Source organism: Medicago truncatula, chromosome 3 (genome assembly GCF_003473485.1).
Source record: "Medicago truncatula cultivar Jemalong A17 chromosome 3, MtrunA17r5.0-ANR, whole genome shotgun sequence".
Taxonomy (NCBI): domain Eukaryota; kingdom Viridiplantae; phylum Streptophyta; class Magnoliopsida; order Fabales; family Fabaceae; genus Medicago; species Medicago truncatula.
Window position 1 is genome coordinate 43,051,469 of NC_053044.1, and position 21,019 is coordinate 43,072,487.

The 21,019-nt window shown below is 30.9% G+C and overlaps 1 protein-coding gene and 2 non-coding genes across 3 annotated transcripts; all 3 read right to left on the bottom strand.

Annotated features, from left to right (window-relative positions):
- Window positions 1-8,838: 8,838 nt before the first annotated feature.
- LOC11422700 (uncharacterized) lies at window positions 8,839-10,744 on the bottom strand. Its single transcript, XM_003601921.4, has one exon. The coding sequence runs from the start codon at window positions 10,400-10,402 to the stop codon at window positions 9,059-9,061; it is 1,344 nt and encodes a 447-aa protein (XP_003601969.1). The 5' UTR covers window positions 10,403-10,744; the 3' UTR covers window positions 8,839-9,058.
- A 9,462-nt stretch (window positions 10,745-20,206) lies between these two features.
- Window positions 20,207-20,278, bottom strand: TRNAD-GUC (transfer RNA aspartic acid (anticodon GUC)). Its single transcript has one exon. It is a non-coding gene; the product is annotated as a tRNA-Asp (tRNA).
- A 570-nt stretch (window positions 20,279-20,848) lies between these two features.
- Window positions 20,849-20,933, bottom strand: TRNAM-CAU (transfer RNA methionine (anticodon CAU)). The gene is given in 2 exon segments: window positions 20,849-20,884; window positions 20,896-20,933. It is a non-coding gene; the product is annotated as a tRNA-Met (tRNA).
- Between the last annotated feature and the right edge of the window lie 86 nt (window positions 20,934-21,019).

Sequence of the window (21,019 nt, forward strand, 5' to 3'; positions counted from 1 at the left end):
ATGGATTCAATCAAAATAATGGTGATATTCAACAAAATAATGCTGACAAAGAAACAAATTAAAAAAATTAATAACAACAAGAGTTATTCTTAAATGGTATTTAAAAAATGTATAATTTTTTATAAACAAAAAATAGTATAGGATAAGGTAATAATAAAATTAGTAATTTTGATATCTACCCATATATTTATATTAGGGATGTTAATATACATCCGCTTAAAACATGAAGGTGTAAAGGGTCTAGTTAGCCGTTGTCCCTTGGATATTGATTAAGGAATTTAAAGGTATAAAATTTGTCTTGTAAATATAAGATGTTATTTGATCAAGTAATTCTTACACCCTTTTTTTTTAGTAGTGTTATTTGAACAACTAAATGAGATAACTTATTTGACAACTTCTTTTTTCTCTCTTTTCATTGGTCAAAAACAATGGAGAGAGAAAAAGGAAGAAAGAGAATAAGAGTATAATGTGAGTAAGAGAGAGAAAGTTGTCAAAAAATTGTTGAAAAATGGTTGTACAAATATCATTTCTCTTTAATAAAATCTTACATCTTTTGGTTGCTTAACCAATGCCCTTGAGGCATTGTTTAACATTATCCTTGCTAAATTTTCACATTTTTAAGATGAATAAGGAGGGAGTATGGGGTTCGAACTCCGATCTCTAAATATATTATGTGATATTTCTATCAATTGAGTTATTCTAACGAGGACGATAAAACTTAATAAATTTACATTGAAGGATAGTTTTGTCATTTTCAAAATAGTTTGTTTTAACTTTGTTATTCTTTGTTTAGTGTCTACTTCATACTTTTTTTTTTCTTTTCTGGAAACTCGACATCTGGCTCAGAACCGAATATTCTAAGAGGTTTAATCTCATTGTCCACTTGTAGGACTGCTATTTAAAGCCAAAGCATAGATTTATATGGACTTAGTCCACCAAAATTGGCAACAAAGAATCAACGTGCAAGACCTTGAGAGAAGGACATTTTAAAATTTCATACCAGCACGACTAAATCTTGAAAAGAGCACATTTCATACTTGTTATCTATCACATGTTCTATTGTTTTGTCCATTATATTTCATAATGGCTTAATAGGAAGGGTGTTTAAATTTAAATCGATCCAAAATAAAATCACAAATCTATAAAAAAAAATATTGAAAACCGCATAAGATAAAATATTATTAGATAAATTTTGAATCACATAAGTAAATTTTAATATTTATTTATTAGTATAATATAATAAATTAATCTATTGTTAGTTGGTTTTTATTTTATTTTTTAAAATAATATGTCTAATTTAATCCATATTTTTACTATTTCATATGCTTCAAACATTATTAAGTTAGTTGGTTTTTTTTTTTTTTTAAAAAAAAATATATCTAATTTAATCCATATTTTTACTATTTCATATGCTTCAAACATTATTAATCATCTTCATTATGTAATATTATTAAAAAACAATATGTCTAATTTAATCCATATTTTTACTATTTCATATGCTTCAAACATTATTAATCATCTTCATTATGTAATATTAATTGATAATATATTTTATATTATATTTTCTACAAAATCTATTACTATTTTACAATGTTTGTGTAATATTTTAGAATTGGTGAGGGTTGTTTGAGAGATAAAGGGGGATTCTATGTCTAATAAAGTTAGGTGTTTTGTAAATTATCTTTTTAAATGGGGTAAGGAACGCTTCATTGATGTTACCAACCAAATAAAAATTGTTTTGAAGAAATTGGACGGTCTTAATAAACAATCCTAAAAAGAAGAAGTTATTTAAAAAATGGTTAATAGGCTTTTACCCCTGCCATTTGGGGGTTTTTTGGTGTACCCCTGTCAAAAAAAAACTTGGAGATTCCCCCCTGTAAAATGAAGATTCTTTGGTTTACACCCCCCAAACCATATGACTGGATTAATGGGATGATGTGGCACGCTGATTGTGCATTAATTAAGGAGGTGGCATGCTGACGTGGCTTTTTTATTTCTTTTCCAATTATTTTTTTTTCTATTTGAATTTCTTTTATTAAAAACTTAATTTTATAAATTAAAAACATTAAAAAAACAAAAAAAAATTCTTTTCTCCTCCATTTCCTCCTTCCTTCTCTGTCTCTCGTCCCCATTCTTCCTTCTCTCCATGTTCTTCTTTTTACTCCCTTCTCTCTCATTCCCATTTCCTCCTTCCTATTCTCTTCTCTCGGCAAAAACATAGCCAAAAACATAAACAATACAAATCAAAACAACTTTTGGATCCAATCAAACAACAATAACACACAAACAAATACAAACATATTCAGATTCAAACAACAACAACCCATTTTTTATCAAACTCATTTTTCGACCCATAAACAACATCAATAACATTTTTCGGATTTTTTCTTCTTCGGATTTATGGGTTAGAATTTTCAGAACTATTTTGAGACTCTTTTGCTTTTATGGGTGAGAAGATGAATGTTTGTGATTTGTGATTTGGGTTGTTGTTGATGATGTGTTGTTGTGAGTTTGAAAAGAAGATGTTTGTTATTGTTGTTTTGAATTGTTGCGTTGATGTAGATGATGAAGTAGAGAAGAATAGAAGAAGAGGGTCGCTGCTGGAGGAGGAGAAGGGGAGAAAAAGATTTGGAATTTTTAATTTATCATTAGGGGTATTTTAGGTATTTCACATTTTTAACATAATTTTAAAAATAAAAAAATAAAAAATATGACGTGTCAGTGCCACTTCATCCATCGTTACACAGTCAGCACGCCACATCAACTAAATTACACAGTCAGATGGACTCAGGGTCCAAAACCAAAGAATCTTCATTTTGCAAGGGGGAATCTCCAAGTTTTTTTTTTTGTAGGGGGATAAACCAAAAGACTTCCAAATGGCAGGGGGGTAAAAGCCTTTTAACCCTTTAAAAAATTAGAGAAATAAAAGCTAAATTGTATGATTTGGTGGAGAGTGAGGATATTTGATCGGTTCAAGGGTCTCATGCTTTATGGTTAAAGCATGTTGGTTAAAAAAAAGTAATTAAGAAACTTCTTAAAGAAGGTATATAAATTTTGTGGATTATATATGGGATGATAATTGGTAAACTTTGACGATGAGGAAGACATTGCCATGGCGTTTAATAATTTTTGTCATGACCTTCTTGTTACTAGTCATCCTGAAAGAATTATTGAAGTATTGAAAGTGATCAAAGATAGAATATCGGGTACTATGTATAACATATTGGAAGCAGAATTATCATAAGATGATATTTTCTTAGCTGCTCAAAATTTAAATGTCTTGTGTTGCCCCGGGGCACTAATTAACATTTCTCTTTTATTAAGAGTTTTGGAGTATAATTGGTAATGACGTCTTCTTTTACTCTGGAGATTCTCAATGGTGGTAGAAATCCAAGCAACTTCAAGTATACAAATATATGTTTCATTCCAAAAAAAGAAAAGGTCAAAGGTGCCAAGTGATTCCATACCTATTTATTCCTACAATGCCGTGTTTACAATAATCACAAAAACGATTGTAAATAGACTAAAACTTATTCTTTCTAGCATTACTGAAAAATTTCAAACTATTTTTGTGTTAGGGGTGATTAATTTCTGATAATGGCTCACTAACCTTTGAATCTTTCCATTACATGTTGAGGATTTCTCTGTGATTCTAAATAAGGCACAAGAAGAGAAGGTTCTTCATATATAAGGGGCTCCAAAATACAATAATGTATTCTTTGCATATGACAACATCATTTTATGTAGACGTCATATATAAGGGGCTCTTCAAGATGCTCAGACTATTCAAAGAGTGCTTGATACTTATCAAAATACTTCGAGTAAACTTATCAATTTGATTTGATAAGAAATATCTTTTAGTTGAAATGTATCTGACGATTGTAAAATGTTGTTCCAAGGTTGGATGCAAATTAAGGTTGTTACGTGTCATTCAAAATATATGGGGTTGCCTGCTTTTGCTGGTAGGTCTAGGCAACAAATATTCAATTTGGTCCAATATAAGGTGTAAATGAAGTTGAAGGGGTGTAAAGGAAAAAAAATATCCACGGTATGGAGAGAAGTTTTTATCGAAGTAGTGATTCAATCAATTCCTATATATGTGATGAGTTGTTTTCTTCTTCGGATTCATGTGAGCATATTGAAAGCATGATTAGTAAGTTCTAATGAGGTAAAAAATAAGATGAACATATAATTCATTGGATTAAATGGGATACATGTAAGGAAAAAATAAAAGTGGGATAGACTTTAGAACATTCCACGACTTCAATCTTGCATTGTTAAAATATGCTTACAATGCAATCAAAATACACTTTCTCCGCAACAAAATATATACATAAAAAAATGTACATAAACTTCTTTATTTTTTTTGAAGGAACATAAACTTCTTTATGTTTTGCTATGGAAAACTAAAATATTTTCTTTTATATTTTTTTATGTATATACAAACACACACATGTTTTTTTTATAACATAGGTCGAAGTTCGAATGCTTACTTTGTTACACATGAAGTACGTTATTTCAATTAAAAGAGTTGATGATTTTATGGCAACAGTAGTAAAAAGTAAAGCAAGTCGAGCATGAAATGTAAAACAATTTTTTTTTTTAGAATTTAAACTAATTCACTCAAATTAACATCGGAGAGAATCAAAACTGAGACTTTGAGGAAGAACAGACTTCAATGTATGTAAAACAAACATTTACGATGAAGTGTGGAGAAGAAACCGTGAGGTAGTTGAGGGAGAATGATTGTTATCTATTCTTAGCAAGATGTAAAAATAGACAAAGTTTCTAGAAAAAATAAAGGAGGGTGTTAATATGAATTTACAAAACTTACCTTTGATTGGGCCTTATCAATAGTGATAGAGGTTAGCTCCAAATAGAAAGGCCTCTCAATTTATTCTTATCTTTCTTTCAAAAGATTTACCACATACTCCACATCTGCTCCTCTCACCCTCTCGTGTGTAATACTCAAACGGAAGTGTTGTGGCTGTTTTATAGATTTAGTATCAAATAATTGTTCTTGTTTCTTATATTTTATAATGGAGGGAATACATAATTACGATTAAATAGACTTACTTTTTTAGTTATACTCCATTTTGTCACGGAAGAGGGAGTATATAATTTCAATCAAATATATAAAAAATTTCTTCTATTTTGTTACAGATGAGGGAATACATAATTTTGATCAAATCTATCATGTACATGTGCTTTTTTGCCTGTATTTTCTTATAGAGAGTATGCAATTTCAGTCAAACTAGCTGAGCAGTTTTACAGTTTCATCGAAACAATAGCAAAAAACCAAGTAGGGCAAGCATGTCAAGTAAAACAAACATTCAGCAAATCGAATAAGGCGATGAAGTGTGGAGACAAAATCACGAGGTAGATGATGGAGAATAAGTGTTATCTATGCTTGGTAAGGTGTTTTCAGAAATAGAGGAGAAGTAGAAGCGGTTGGTTTATAGGAAGAAAAATATAAAGGAGGTAAATGTAAATTGAAAACCAAAAAATTGTAGTTAAAGAGGTATATTACAAAATTAGGGTGTTAATATCATTTGCATAATCCTTCAAAACTTACTTTTGATCGAGCCTCATCAATAATATTAATGATAGAGTCGACTTCCAAACTAGATAGACCTTTCACCTTAATCTTATTTGGCTTTGAAATTAAGGGATGTGATAGTAATTAGTACAAGTTAAGGGACTTATAATTGTTTGAGTACCGGTACGCATTTCTTTTGAAATAATCACATGACACTGACTATTAGTCTACCTTAGATCACTTTCACTGATTGTGACTTTGCAACTAATTCGACGGCAAAATACACAGGAGGACCAATATGTAAAGATGATTTTGCCATGATTTTTTTAAAACATACCACCGCATTTGTTATGTGCATGTGGAAGTTCTAGGTTTCTTTATTCTGACTAAGAAAAGAAGAAGAAAAAACGAAGGAAAGGTACTTGAGGTTCTGCTACTGCAGCCATACCCCCATATGGCCAAAGCCACTTGCCTACGTTACTACATTGCACCGACACATGGTGTGTAAATGTCGGTGCTGCACTTAAATTACTATCACAGTCTCCTCTTGGTCCTTCAATTATGCTTCTTCAAGTCCTAAGAATGAACACATTTTACACACACGAAAATAATTAATGCATTTCATAGTGGCAAATACAAAAACTTAAAATCACTTATTTTTTTAACTTTTATCAAATTTACTTATGTATGGAGGAGCAAAATACAAAAAGTTAAAATACCTTTTTAAATCAATATATAAATTTAATACTTAAGCAAAAATATTTCACAATAATGTGATTATAGTAAAATATAAATTGTTCTCTCTTTTCTCTCCTTCTCAAACCCTAGACGTCACCCCTTTCTTCTTCTTCTTGTCAGAGGGGTGATTTATGGTCAATTTTGACCCAATAATCACCCCTCCGAGTTGTTTTTTTTTTCTTCCTTCTATCCTAATTGAATAAGTGATTTCACATATTTTTTGTTTCCTTTCGTTTGTTTTTGTGATTTTGTCGTCTTTGAATGACTCTGTTTGTTTTGATTTCCCGTCTTTGTGCGGTGTGTTTGATTTCTCGTCTTAGTACGTTGTTTATTTGATTTAGATTGAAAGATTAGCTTTGAGCAAGTGCAGATCCGATCAATGACAATGACTTTGGTGTCGTCAATGTTGTAGATTCGGTGACATGAGTACTTCGGAGACTTAAATATAGTCATATTAGTCATATTTGTAGGCATAAGTACTTTGCCGTTTTATGCTATTAACATGGATGTGAGTTTGTTCACAGATTCATCCTTTTTGTTTTTAGCGAATTTGAATTTGTATTGTATCAATGTACTCTATTAATTTGAATGAATGAATATCGTTATTTTTGTCAAAAAAAAGTAAAATATAAATTAAAGCAACACAATAAGAATAAAAACTGGAAGTAACTAATTAAATTTCTTATTTCGACCACACTTTGAAGAGCCAAACTAATCCATTGTTGACTTTATGTTAAACTGGCTAGCAATGTTGTTGTTTTTTCAATGTAATTCATTTGCAAGAAATTCATTTTCCATTTTATTTATGAATTTTTTATTGACGATTTTCATTGCTAATAAAGTTCTCCTCATTGCTAAAGATACCTAGGATCATGTTGCTAAAGATGCTTAAAATTTTGAAAATAAGATGAAATGAATTTATCAAAGAAGTTATAATCTTTTCAATTTCTTATTTTTACAAATTTAGGAAAAATTAACTTATTTGAGGTAATTAAATGTACATAATAATAGAATAGTGAAATATAAAATACACTTATTAATTTATTTAAATAAAAAACATCACGATAGCCAAAGCTACCTCACGTTTGTTCATAGCTTTTGCCCTAGACATTTCACTAAAGTCAAAGGTTCAACACAAAGCAGTTGGATAAACAAAAGATGATGTCTTATTCGCAATGAAATGAGTCACAGCTCCACGTATAAAATAACTTATCTTTAAAGTAGAAAAAAAATATAGAACTATGCATATGCAATCATCGATAATTATCAAAAATTTGTGATATCCGCTTTAGGATGGATAGGATAGGACTATACAGAAACACAATTTGAGAATCAACTTAAAAAATGACCCTTTTCATATATTTTTTCTTTAATATAAATATTAAAATTGTTCAATTCCATTATCATTGAAGAGTCTTAGAAGATCCAACGCTATCTTTCGACCGTCGTGAGATGATGAGAAAAATAAGAAATAAAAATTGTGTAATAATCCCTCAAACACATTAAAGACATTGATTAATTGAAAAAAATGCAATTAAGACATTATAAAAGTGCCCTAAAGATATTGTTTAAGAAACTCATAAAAAAAATTACGCATTGAAAATACAAATCAAACATATGTTAAAGTCATAACTGTACAATTTTCAGTGCAAAAATTGCTACTTTAAAATGCTTAAACAATGCTCTTAGCACACTTTTAGCATTTTCCTAGTTTATATTACAAGCTTCACTAACTTATTTAATACGAGGAGACACATTAATGTCATTGATCAAATTGAGTTTGATAGACTTGAAATTTTAATCCATCCCCCGACTCAAAAAAAAGTGGCATTTATCAAATTGACTTTGATAGACTCGAAGTTTTAAATCTATCCCCGATCCAAACACTTTTGAATTGGGTTTGACCTGACCTGGAACAAGTTTGGATTAAATACTGGTTGGATCAATGAGTTGATCAGATTGATCATATACACCATTATGGATACGCGTAACAAGCAATTAAGGAAAAAAAAATCTAAACATGTGAGGAGAACCAGTTACATGACCTAACCTAGATGTGTTTTGGAATTTCTATGGAAAGATACGAGCTAACGTGGTTTAAGTAAGAAAAAAAGAAAAAATAAGAGAAAACCAATTACGCGCATTCATAAGATTTATAGCTAGAGGACAAATTAGAGTTACTATTATTTGACCTTCTTAACTGCTATTGCTAGCTAGAGGACAAATTAAGGTTATTATTTGATGATAAAAACGGTTTCATTTGTTAGAAGGAAATACTTGGAAAAGAAAATAACCAATGTGCAAATCACGGTACAACAACGCGGCAACAGGTACCATAGGACTAAAAAGACAGACAAATGGTATCCAAAACCATGTCAAGGAAAGCAGAGAGATTCTATACTTTTACATCAACAACAATGAAAAAGTAGAGTCACATTCTACTCAAGACACACCAAATTTAATTTTTAATTCAAATCCAACATCACTAATTTCTTAGCAAGGTAGGTAATGCTTCAATCTAATAATGTATCACATGCATGTCATTAAAAGGGAACAATAGAATAGGAAGTATAGTGATTATAATCATAACCATGACCCCAATTTATTTATGCAACGAATCTTAATGATGGCTAACTAATAAGCCAAAGCCTTACGGCATTACATTAAATCACAACATCACATCAACAAGATTGGTATATTTCTTCAAATAATCCAAATTTTTAATCAAAATGATGTAGAAAAAAAAAAAAAAAACATTATAAATTTTGTAACTATAGCTAATTAATTTTTCTTTCCTTCTTCTCCACCTTCTTCCAAGTAAGTCTTCTTCCTTCTCTCAGCTCTAGCAAGAACACAAATCATGAAAAAACACGTGGCATAAATCCCGTGAATTTTCCAATTTGTCTTTGGCGGTTGCCGTAACACCACCTTATGAAACACCGTCATGTAGTAATGTAGCCCAACAGAAAAGCCCACGAACATTTGGGCCAAACCCAATAGCTTTGAGCCCAAACCACAATCCGTTGAAAAAACCAAAACAAGATACATCAAAAGCATCATAAGGTAGAGAAAATAAGCTAGTGTTTGAATGATCTGCAGGATAAGATAAGTGGACTGCGAAGTAGAGTAGAAAAACTTGAGTGGTTCAAGACCAGTGATCAAAGAAGAGAAACATAGAATAGAAAAGTAGATAGATAAATAAGCTTGTATAAAGATTAAGAGTTTTTGAAGAGAGAAATAAGCTTTGATTTTGTTGAAAAGAAGTGAAGCTAAAAGTAAAGGAATTAATACACATGCACATGAGAGTAACGTTGCAATGGTTGGTGCGTATTTGTTTCCTACGTAGGGTTTGAAATTTTTTGTGATTTCTTTGTTGGCTTTTGTTATATAAGCTTTTGAGGTTGTTGAGATTTTTTCTAAGTCTGGGATTAATGTTTGTTGGAATTTTATGGGGAGATCTTTGAAGTCTGAAACGAAATCCATGTCTTCTTCGTCGAAGAACCAGTTACTAGGTTGTGTTTTTTTGTTGTTGTTCAGTTTGTTTGGTTTTTTTGACGAGGATTGTTGATCTGTTTTTGTGGCGGTGGGTTTTGTCGTTTTGTTTTTGGCTATAGCACCACTTATTTGCTTCACAAGATCCAATGAAATGGATTTGGATTTATTGGTACTTGATTTTGTTGAGTTTGTGGTGGAGGCTTTTGATGTGGAATTTAGTTTCTTTGTTTTGAAGGTTGTGGAGTTGAGTTTTTTGAGCGAAGTAGTAGTGTCGGTGAGGGTGGTTTTAGAGGTGAGTTTTGAATCTTTTGATGGTTTTGTTTGGTTTTTGGAAGAAAGGTTGTTGGTATTAGATTTGATGGTTTTGGTTTGGTTTTTTGAGGAGAGATTGTTATTTGGTTTGATCAACTTGGTTTGGTTTTTGGTACTACTTGATTTCTTTTTCAAGGGTTGTTCATATTCTTCTTCTTGTTCAGCTTCCAACAATGTTCTTCTACTAATATTGGATAACTGTTTTCTATTGAGTTGAGGTTCTGAACACGTAGTGAAGGAGATGGAAACAAAAAAGAAGAAGAAAAGAAGAGAGAAGAGGAGAATTTTTTTGCAATGAAAGTACAATAGTGGAGCCATTTTGTGAAAAGAAACACAATTAGACACTGGTTTTTCTCCTATAAGATCTAAAGGGACAAATTGGTATAAATGTGTAGGTGTATATGTACACTAAATATGATGGGAGAGTGAAAAAAGGGTCGGCAGAGTGAGGAGGAATCAGAGATTAATGGTTTTATAGTTTGATGATGATACTATACTACTAGTATATGTGTGACTTAATTAAGAGAGAGAGAGAGAGCATAGAGTAAGATCGGAAGTATTTATTGTGAAAGTGGGAGGACTGAGAGAGATTAGACAAATCACATGGTGCATGGAGACAGTGTATAGAGTAGAATTCCCCACATCACACCGCGGTTTTACATGTTGCTTATCCCATTTTGATATGAGCAATAATTATAGTAGTATAATGCATATGGGTACTCTATTCTCACTACACAGTGCTCTAAGTGACTAAGTGGACATATTTTATAATTAAATTTGGGTGATCACACTCTTATCATAGAATTTTTATCAGAACGAAAATATAGAGTTACATCCTATAAAGCACAAATACGGATATGGTACGGGTACAATACGGATATGCGAACATTTTAAAATTTAAAATACAATATATGTTAACAAAAAAATTATATTAAAATTTATATGTATGTAAAATATTTGAAGAAAATAAGCATTGATTACTCTTCATTTTAAATAAGCATTTTTAAAAATAATACATATGATCAAAATAAAAAAATGTAAAGTTTTTTTGATAAAATTTATTATATTTTCATATGTTGGGAGAACGAGAAAAACATTATTAAAAGAACTCATCACAAATTTTATCTAACGTTGATTAATTAAATCATATCTCTCGTTACCTTCATCCATAAGAAGTATAATTTTAATTGGTTCATCCAAAAATTCTACTCTACTGAAGTATGTTAAAATTGAATCACATACATCTCTTCTGAATTTTTACAACATTATTTTTACCCTTCATCTTTTCTAAGATACGTATTTGTGAAGTATCTTATAAGTATCATTGTGTATCTGTGGAGTATCTTACAAGTATTCCATAAAATGTTTATAAAAATTAAAATAATTAATTCAAATACTTTGTGGGTGCGTATCTGCGAATATCCGTAAAATATCGGTATCTGATACGAGTACATCTTCATTTTGGAGTATCCGAACTTCATAAGTTGTAGTATTAGATAAGTCTCATAAACAATTGTCAGATTTATACACTCTATTTTTCTCAAAATAATTATAACTTTATGAGATTTCCCTTGCTTAAAATCTGTTGTTCTAGTTCTTTCTTTTTTGTGTGTATTAAATACTGTGTCTAAATATCTTTTTGACCGGACAATTTCTCGTTCCAACAAATATTTTTTTTTTTTTTTTTAATGAGAACAAACAACTCCTTGTTAGTGGCACTTTCATTAATATCAGACAATGACTTTCATAGGTCAATAATTTCCGTAAGTTTGGTAACTAAGTGACAAAAAATTTATGGGGTTTGCCTACCTAGCTTGGAACGTTGAGAGAATAAAATAATTCCATGCTTTCCTTTGATTCAAACATTGATTTTTTCATGATTTTCAACTAACTTTGAACCTTTTACATAAACCATTACTGTAAGTGATACTTTTATTATAAAAAAAAATAAAAAATTGTAATTTCTAATAGGTCCTCACACGTAGAATGGAGGCATATGTCTAAAATCTTTTGCTGTATTTGAGCTCAATATGGTTCCATAGGAGTGAATTTTGTCCGCATGTACTACTAACATTTTCTATTGAAGAAAGAGATGTACTATAACTAGTTTCTCCAAAGGTGTTTCACAATTGTGAATAGATTGTCTTAATTATTTTTCTCTCATGTCTTTTATGTGTTAATAATCTTAACATTAAATAAAAAAATGAGAGTAAAAATGTTTAATGGTGAGATTGTTAACCTATAAAAGAAAAACAATTGAGAGAGTCAATTTCCTTCCCAAACCACTCCAGCAACAACGTAAATGTTGAATTGAAAGGGAAAAAATAAATGTGATCCGATAAATGAAAAAAGATGTGACACCGACATTTGATGAAATACAAGCACGTGTCATTGGCACATTTAATCTTTGTGGAATGAGATCTGGCCAAAGTTTGATTTGAACTTTTTGGAGTGTGAATTAGAAGAAAAGCTGGTGAATCAACATGTATTTTCGAGCCAGCTCGAATATTTTTCTATTGATGTTTCTCTCTATCATGCAGTACTATCTCTTCTTATTAAGCTAGTAACCAAATTGGTCTATTAATGTTGATTTGGAAGGTTGAAATGTGCTTTTTTTTTAAGGTTTTAGATTTATTTTTTTTGTCAGTTTTGATCAGTTATGTTTTGACTTTTTAAATCGAACCCTCACAAGTGGATGATGGAATTGAATCCCTCATATTATTCGATCTTTGGAAATTGAACTTTGTTTAAAAAAGTAACCAAATTAATACTCACCGTAAACATTGTTTGAACTTTGAAGAAGTAATTATCCAAGTCCGATCCTTATATAGTTCGTCTGAAAAGAAATTATGGCTTTGTCTCTAAATTTTTGCTAATCTTATCCTCATAAATATTTAAGCTTTGATCATGACTTAATTAGGAACAAACAATATTCAACTGCCGACGAACTATTATGATACGAAATGAATATGTATTTAATATTGTCGACGGTACTATTGGAGAATGGAGTGTCAAGATTTTGTTTTCTTTGTTAACAACTACTCCCTCCGGTCCTTATTATAAGAAACATTTGACTTTTAAGGTTCATTATGTAAGTGATGTATCTAGTCTATATTTATAACAAGATACATTAATTATTCTATGAACCAAAAAAGTCAATTGTTTCTTGTAATAAGGACCGGAGGGAGTATTATAGTTTGGTGAAGATTCTTCGTTTTTATTTGACCTTGGGAGATACTAGTCCCTCCTCCGTCTTTATATCTAAGCATTCATTTCATTTTATTTTTGTCACTAAATGTAAACCTTTTTTTAAATGATTAGATGCATTTATTATTTTTTTCTTAAATATATCCCTAATTAATACTACTCTTGTCTTGAAATATGAAAAGTCAAATTTAATACACATACAAACAAAGGACAATTTCGTAATATTAACATACAAAACAGACACATTAATTACACTGACAACTTTTCTAAATAAAAATGAAAATGATAACGGGTACCTACATTAAGGGACGAAGGAAGTATATATTACTAGAAAACATCGGCAACCTGATTTATTCTAATGGAAGCTTCTAACTTGGGATTAGAAAGTATATAGTAGCATTAATAATTGGTCCTTGGGGCTCTATCTATTTTGATGCAATAGTGTGAACCAAAAATAGATGATTGCTGTAGTTGGAGCTTGGGGCTCTATCTATTTTTAGTTTTTACCTCGTTAATTTCTTCTTTGTATTGCGAGAAAGAATACACTAATGCCTTCTTTAGCATTATGTTAAAAAAGGTTTAAATATGTAATTCGTCCATGTAATTTGGACGCGTTTTGATTATCGTCCTTATAAAAATTAAAAACATCAATGTAATTTTTTTTTTGTTTCAAAAAGGTCCCTGGTCCCACTATTCAGTTGAAGTGACATGATTTTGGCCACGTGGCAGTTGCTGACTGTGCAACTTTTGCCACATGGCGCTGACGTGGCATGCCACATAATTAATTTTTGTTTATTTTTTTCAAAATTCCAAAAATTCATTTTTTAAATTAAAAAATCCAAAAATAAATATAAAAATCATAAAAAAAACTGAAAATTAAATTTTTCGATTTTTAATTTTTTTTTTCTTCAAAATTCTGAAAATTCATTTTTTTAAATTAAAAAAATCTGAAAATTAAATTTTCGATTTTTAATTAAAAAAATATTTTTTTCAAAACTCTGAAAATTCATTTTTTTAAAATTTAAAAAATCTGAAAATAAATTTAAAAATCATAAAAAAAAAACTGAAAATTAAATTTTCAAAAATTCTTTTTTTTTTTTTAATTCTGAAAATTAAATTATATTTCAAAAGTTATAAATTTTGAGATTATATAATTTCTAATTTTATTTTTCTTAAATTTATTTCTAGATTTTAAAAACACTAATTTCCAATTTTTTCTTCATATTTCAAAAATAAAAATGGAATTTTTTTATATTTTTTAATTTATTTTAATTTATTTTAATTTTAAAAAATAATTTTCAGATTTAAAATAATAATAATGACGTGGACTGCCACGTGGTAAAAGACGCACAATCAGCAACTGCCACGTGGCCAAAGCCATTCCATGTCAGCAAAAAGGTGGGGTCAGGAACCTTTTTAAAACAAAAAAAAATTTGCAGGGATGTTTTAATTTTTTTTTTTTTTTACAAGGACGAAAATTAAAACGCGCCCAAATTATTGGGATGGATTGCATATTTAAGCCTTAAAAAAATATTGTGCTTGTGTGAACATGTCACATAGATTTTTCTATAGCTGGATTCAATGGATTGCAAGAAGATTCGTCACCAGCACAATGTTATACTAGTAGTCCACGATATAGCTGGTTTTAATAACGTTGACGAAGCTTCTACATCTAGTTTAATGTGTTAAATAAGAAAGAATAAAAAGGGAGGGACAAGTCCCTGGTCCCAATGTCCTATACATCACTATTTTATCTAAACTTCTACCTTAAAGTGCTGACTTCATATACAAGTGTATGTCTCAACTCGCGGTGAACTTGATAAAATCACAATGAATTATGGTAATTTAACAAAAATTGCATTTTATAGTTTCAACAAAATTAGGATGGCACAATGAGATTTTGTTAAATAATTCTTAGTAATTTCAAACATGCACATAATCTTGTAGTTTGTCACCATTTTTTAAGAAAGGAAAAAAGCATTACTAATGAATGTTGAGAATCGCTTTGAATTTGATCACATCAGTTTTTTTAAGGAAATTGACGAAATCACATTGATACCTTGATTTTGTTGAAATTTTAAACTAAAATGTACTTTTGTTAAAATCACAATGATTTGTTTTGCTTCATTCAAACTCAATGTCAATACAAACTTATGAATAAAAGGGTCAAACATTTGAGATTCCTTTCCCACTAGCCACAAACAAAATGAAACTAGATTTCCCTTAAATTAATTCATTTGGTACTGAAAATATGGGCAAACGATGATTTTGACTTCAATGTTTTTTTGTCTCTATTCATTATTGCATTGGAGGGTTGGAGAATATTTTTTTACAAAATGAAAGCCTTGCATAAGATGCAAGAAATTAATGAACATATTTTCTAGTAAAACACAATAGCATTTCCAATGCATGTAAAAAATACAATACTTCATGATAAAAATGTTACAGAACTATACTTCATGTGCCTCTAAAAAAAAACTATACTTCATGCGATAAATTTTGAATTATGTGCTTGATCCGGTAACTGGGGAACCTACATAATTAGAAGCCATTGGCCAATAATGAAACAACGAAAAAAAAGAACAGTTTGCGAGAACACACGTTTTTTGCTTCTATTTTACGAAGTCACAAGTTGATGAGTACTGAGGTACCTGTCCCTTCACGAGCTGGATATCAAATTTTAATCATATATAGTACGTAGCACTATTGGCTGATAAGATATTTTTTGACAATAAGCTGATAAGAATGATCAGTTCAAAACAAGAAAGGAGTCCACTAATTGGGATAAGCATATTATAATAGTAGTGAAAATTTAACCCCATATAAGTCCTAACTTTGGACTGTATTATATGGTTTTAATTAATCCATTCCTAACTAACTTTGGACTTTAACGACCGACTTGAAAATTTTCCAAAATAATGAATTTGGAAAATTTTGATTGCTAAATTGGTCTTTAGAAATGGAAGACTACGTTATGTAGGATGTTGGCGGTTAAGAGTCTCACATTGGATAGGTGGTGGTTGTGTTTATAAGTGGGGTAGTCCTCACTTCACAAGCCGGTTTTGAAGAGTTGTGTTAAGTTCAACCACGATTTCTAAGATGGTATCAGAGCCTCCTCCAAGATCTGTTGGGCCACCTGCTATCCGATTTACGTTATCGAGTCACCCACCATTTAGGTACATGCTCCAGATGTCTAGTCTTGGGCGTGAAGGATGTGTTAAGAGTCTCACATCGGATAGGTGATGACCTGACAATGTGTTTATAAGTGGGGGTAACCCGCACCTCATAAGCCAGTTTTGTGGGGTTGTGTTAAGCCCAACCACGATTTCTAAGATTGGCAATGGCCAGAATACACTTGGTTAGAACTGTCAAAACGGGACGGGCCGTATGGGCCGGCCCGTTTAGCCCAATTAATTATAGGGCTTGGGCCTTAAATATTGAGCCCAAATTTTAATGGGGCTTTTTAGCCCGGCCCTAAAAAGCTCGGTATCCGTTAAGGCTAGCCCGAACAAGCCACGGGTAGCCAGCATAACAAAAAAAAACCTATAAATTATATATATTTTTCAAATAATTATTTACTTAGTTGATTATCAAAGTAAAAAATAAAAGTGAAAATTCAATGAATTAACACAAATATAAATGTAATATAAAATTATATTTACTTGTTTCGTTATTTATAATTTTAAAGATCGAATATATAAATATCTATAACCATGGCGTATCTAATTTATTTATAATTGTTTTCCTCGCCGTTTTAATTTATGACGTTTGTACGAAAATGTTTACAATTTATTTTTGTGCTAGGTATTATTTAAACATATTAAAAATATTATTTATAAACAAATTTATAGGAGTATTTTATAGTAGTTTTTTTTTTTAAAAAAAAAATTTGTAATTTTTAATACGGGCCAACCTATTAAGCCCGCGGCCCGTGTATGGCCGGACTTGGGTAGTATATTTCAAGCCCGTTTTCTAACCAGGCTTTTTGGCCCGGCCTGATAAAGCTCGAAACCCGTTTTGACTGTTCTACACTTGGTAACCGATAACTTATTTTTATATGTATTTCGTACTTATAATGTTTTTTAGTAAATGCAAAATTAATGCATTTCAATCGTGATCAAATAGTACAAAGTTGTCGATACACTATAAAAAATATGGGGGCTGGGATAAGATAAGAAAACTTTAGCTATATCAATTCAATTAGCTTGCTTTCTAATATACGACACTCTAAAGTCGATATTTGCAGGGACAAATCTATTCATGTTGGTATGGGGGTTGGTGTCTGCACTAACATTTCAATCTTGTTCAAATATATACCATGCAGTGGCTGAGGCTTATATGGGTTGAGGTGGGCCACAACCCACCCCCAATTTTTTTTAATTTTTTTTTCTTATAGGGAAATTACAAAAATAGGCTCAGCATATTTTATTTTTTTCAAGTGGCCCACTCAGACTTTTCCCCTTCCTTTGTTACACGTACACAAAACAAAACTTCTTTCATACTCACTTCTTTCCTCTTCCTCTGTTACACGACCTACAAACCCATAAGCCATAACCTTTCATTTTCGACGGCCGATTGTCAGTTGTCACCCATTCCATCCGCGTCACCTCCATCTTCACCGCCGACGCCGACCACTCCGGCACTCCCTTCTCTCTCTCATTCAGGGACGAATCAAGGAAACCACTCGAGCAATTCATTGTTGATACTCGCAAAGAACCATGTTTGAAGAATTTATCAACTATTTAAGAATTATGCTCATGTTTGGTTGCAACTGAGAGTAATAAAATTTACTTCTTGATTGATAGACTATTCTGCCTTATCATGACTCTTCCAATTTCTACAGCCACAACTGAGAGATCTTTTTCGGCAATGAAGATTATCAAGACTAGGTTGAGAAACAAGATGGGAAGTGGGTTTCTAAATGATAGCATGACGGTTAATATCGAAAGGGAAATTAGTGCAAGTATTAGTTCTGAATTAGTTATTGATGATTTCAAATTAGTTGGATCGTGTAACGACTTATTTTAATTTTTTAAGGTATGTAGTTTACTTTTTTGATGAAACTTTGTGCTTAGCGTTTATTACAACAGAAAAAATTATGCTTATATATTAGAGTATATTTTGCTTGCCCACCTCCGATATTTTTTCTAGCTCCGCCACTTATACCATGTAGTATGTAATTTATCACTTTATTATAGTAATTGTTATGCATTTTAATGTGTTGTTTTTCAAAAAATGCAAAGTAATAATAATTGTCTATAGTAGAACTTACCAATGTGATGACTGATGAGTGAAATGTTTGTAATTTTTAAATGTGTGAGGTGTTGTTTTAAATCTATTTAAGCTATGGTCATATGATCATCTAACCTTATATGCCTATAAAAAAACTCCACCTTTCAATCCATCGTCCGTTATTTAGGATTAGATAACCATACTTTTATGGTTATACACATGCAAAATGATAAGATATTATTATGAGGGATTTAAAATCTATAACAAAAAGAAAGACTTGAGTTTATGAAAAGTTTATCATTGAACTTCTTTCCATAATTTCAAAATTAAGGGAGTCTATCCACCCATGATAATAGTAGACAATAAAATAAAGACATAATAGTATGTAATTATTTTGCCACCTGTATGTAATGTGTTTTTATATAAACATTTATAGTATATAATTATGCCTTTATTAATCGAAATTTTTGGATACATCATTAGATGAAGTTTAAATTTGAATCTTTTGACATATATTTTGAACCATCACCAAGACCACACTTTAATAGCTTTTGCAATATTACCTAATATAAACTCTTTGTGATGAAAAATAATAACATTTCGAGCTTTACAAATAGGTTACGCACAAAGCAACTTGATGGACCTTCTAAGATGGGAAATGTTAACGAGACCTTTCCAAAAAAAAACATAAATCACCAAAAGATTAATCTAAGTTCCCACAAACCATTTGACATTATACTACTAACACCCATCCAATCCATAAATAAATTTCAAACCTTATTTAAAACTTGACACTCTACATATAAATGTTGAGCAAATTTGAGTAATTCGCACTCACTAATAAAATGTAACTTATGTGTTGATTGCCCTTCCAAAAAAAAATTCTTCCAGAAATATAGGGGCATATCTTCCTTAGAGTTGAAACAACTCCAAGAGTTTGGTCTAGTGTTAAAAAGATATTTATTAAATTTGAGAGGTTCGGTGGGGTGAGCATTCACTAGTGCATTTGGAGGGAGGTATATGTAAACACCTATGCAGTGGCGTTGCCAGGATCCTGAATTAGGGGGTTCAAACTTACGAACTTTCAAATATTTACCTTGAATGTGTATATCACTGTCATATTAATATCTTAATGTATCAAAGTTGCAAATACATTTATACATATTTTTATTATTATACATTTTAATCGTCGAATTAGCTTTTAGATAGTCAATTTTATTCTAGAATATTCTCATTGTCCAATTTAATCTATAAAATTACTAAAAAAAACATATTCACTGAGGATGTGTTAGCAATTTCGATTCACTTAGAGAGTATGATAAGAGTGTCTCACACATTCATGAACCAAAGATAAAGTAGAAGTGAAGTGAATCAATCTTTGAGATAAGGGTGCAAACTTAATTTTCAGGGGATTCAAAATTGAATTTGGATAGATTAGTAGGTGTAATTTTAAGAACCCAGGGGGTTCAGCTGCATCACCTAAGGTTTGTGTAGCTCCGCCAATGCACTTATATAAGTGTTTTTTGAGTCCGAATGTCTTCCTTTTCTTGGACTGTGGGACCATCCTCTCACCCTAAATTTTAATGTTTCTAAAACAAAAATAAAGAAGTCGCCACATCCCTCAAATATATAATTTTCTTTTTTTGGAATAGAGTTGAATCAAAATTGCAAAAATATAATTTACGCCGTTGCCGGGGATCGAACCCGGGTCACCCGCGTGACAGGCGGGAATACTTACCACTATACTACAACGACTTGTTAATGTTCAAAACAAATTAACAACACATCACCCTTAACTATGGCTGAATATAACTAGTTATATATTTGTTTAAAGGACCTGCTTGTGGAACTGTGTGCATATTAGCAAATGGGAATTCAGAGTTTGTCTAATATAAAATTGTTCTAGAACATATGGTATGTAACTGTAAGTGAACTAGGACCATCCATTTGGTAATTTTCTCCACTCTTAAGTTGAAATACGAAATTAGACATAAGCCACTTGCATTTCCATAACAAACTCATGTCTGGTATGAAACGAAAAAAAGTTGTGATCCAATCTTAAGACCCGATCTGAAGGAAATGTGGCACATGTATCTCACATCGTAACATGGCAAGTTGTACTTAAATTGTAAAATGTTGTGTTGGATTCCTTTCCTTGTATTGAATGCAGTAGTAACTACTGACTTATTCTTAAAAACATACAAAAAAACGGGTATGGTGGCACTGATTCTATAAAGTACAAGAAGTCTGAAAGGAACAAACATATCGAAGTACAGTATAACTAGATGTTTGAAGAACCGAAGCATTGACAAAAAAAGAAATAGTTGGGGTGAGAGAGGCTCGAACTCTCGACCTCAGGATTACTCAGCAGCTATGAGACCTACGCGCTAGCCAACTGCGCCACCACCCCTTGATGTTTGTTAGCGTAACCAAACTAATTTATATATTAAATAATTTCTACGAATAACAACAAACTACTCCTATATTGGACCTTTT

Coding starts and splice junctions, on each gene's coding strand:
- LOC11422700 (XM_003601921.4), bottom strand. CDS start 10,402: ATGGCTCCACTATTGTACTTTCATTGCAAAAAAATTCTCCTCTTCTCT.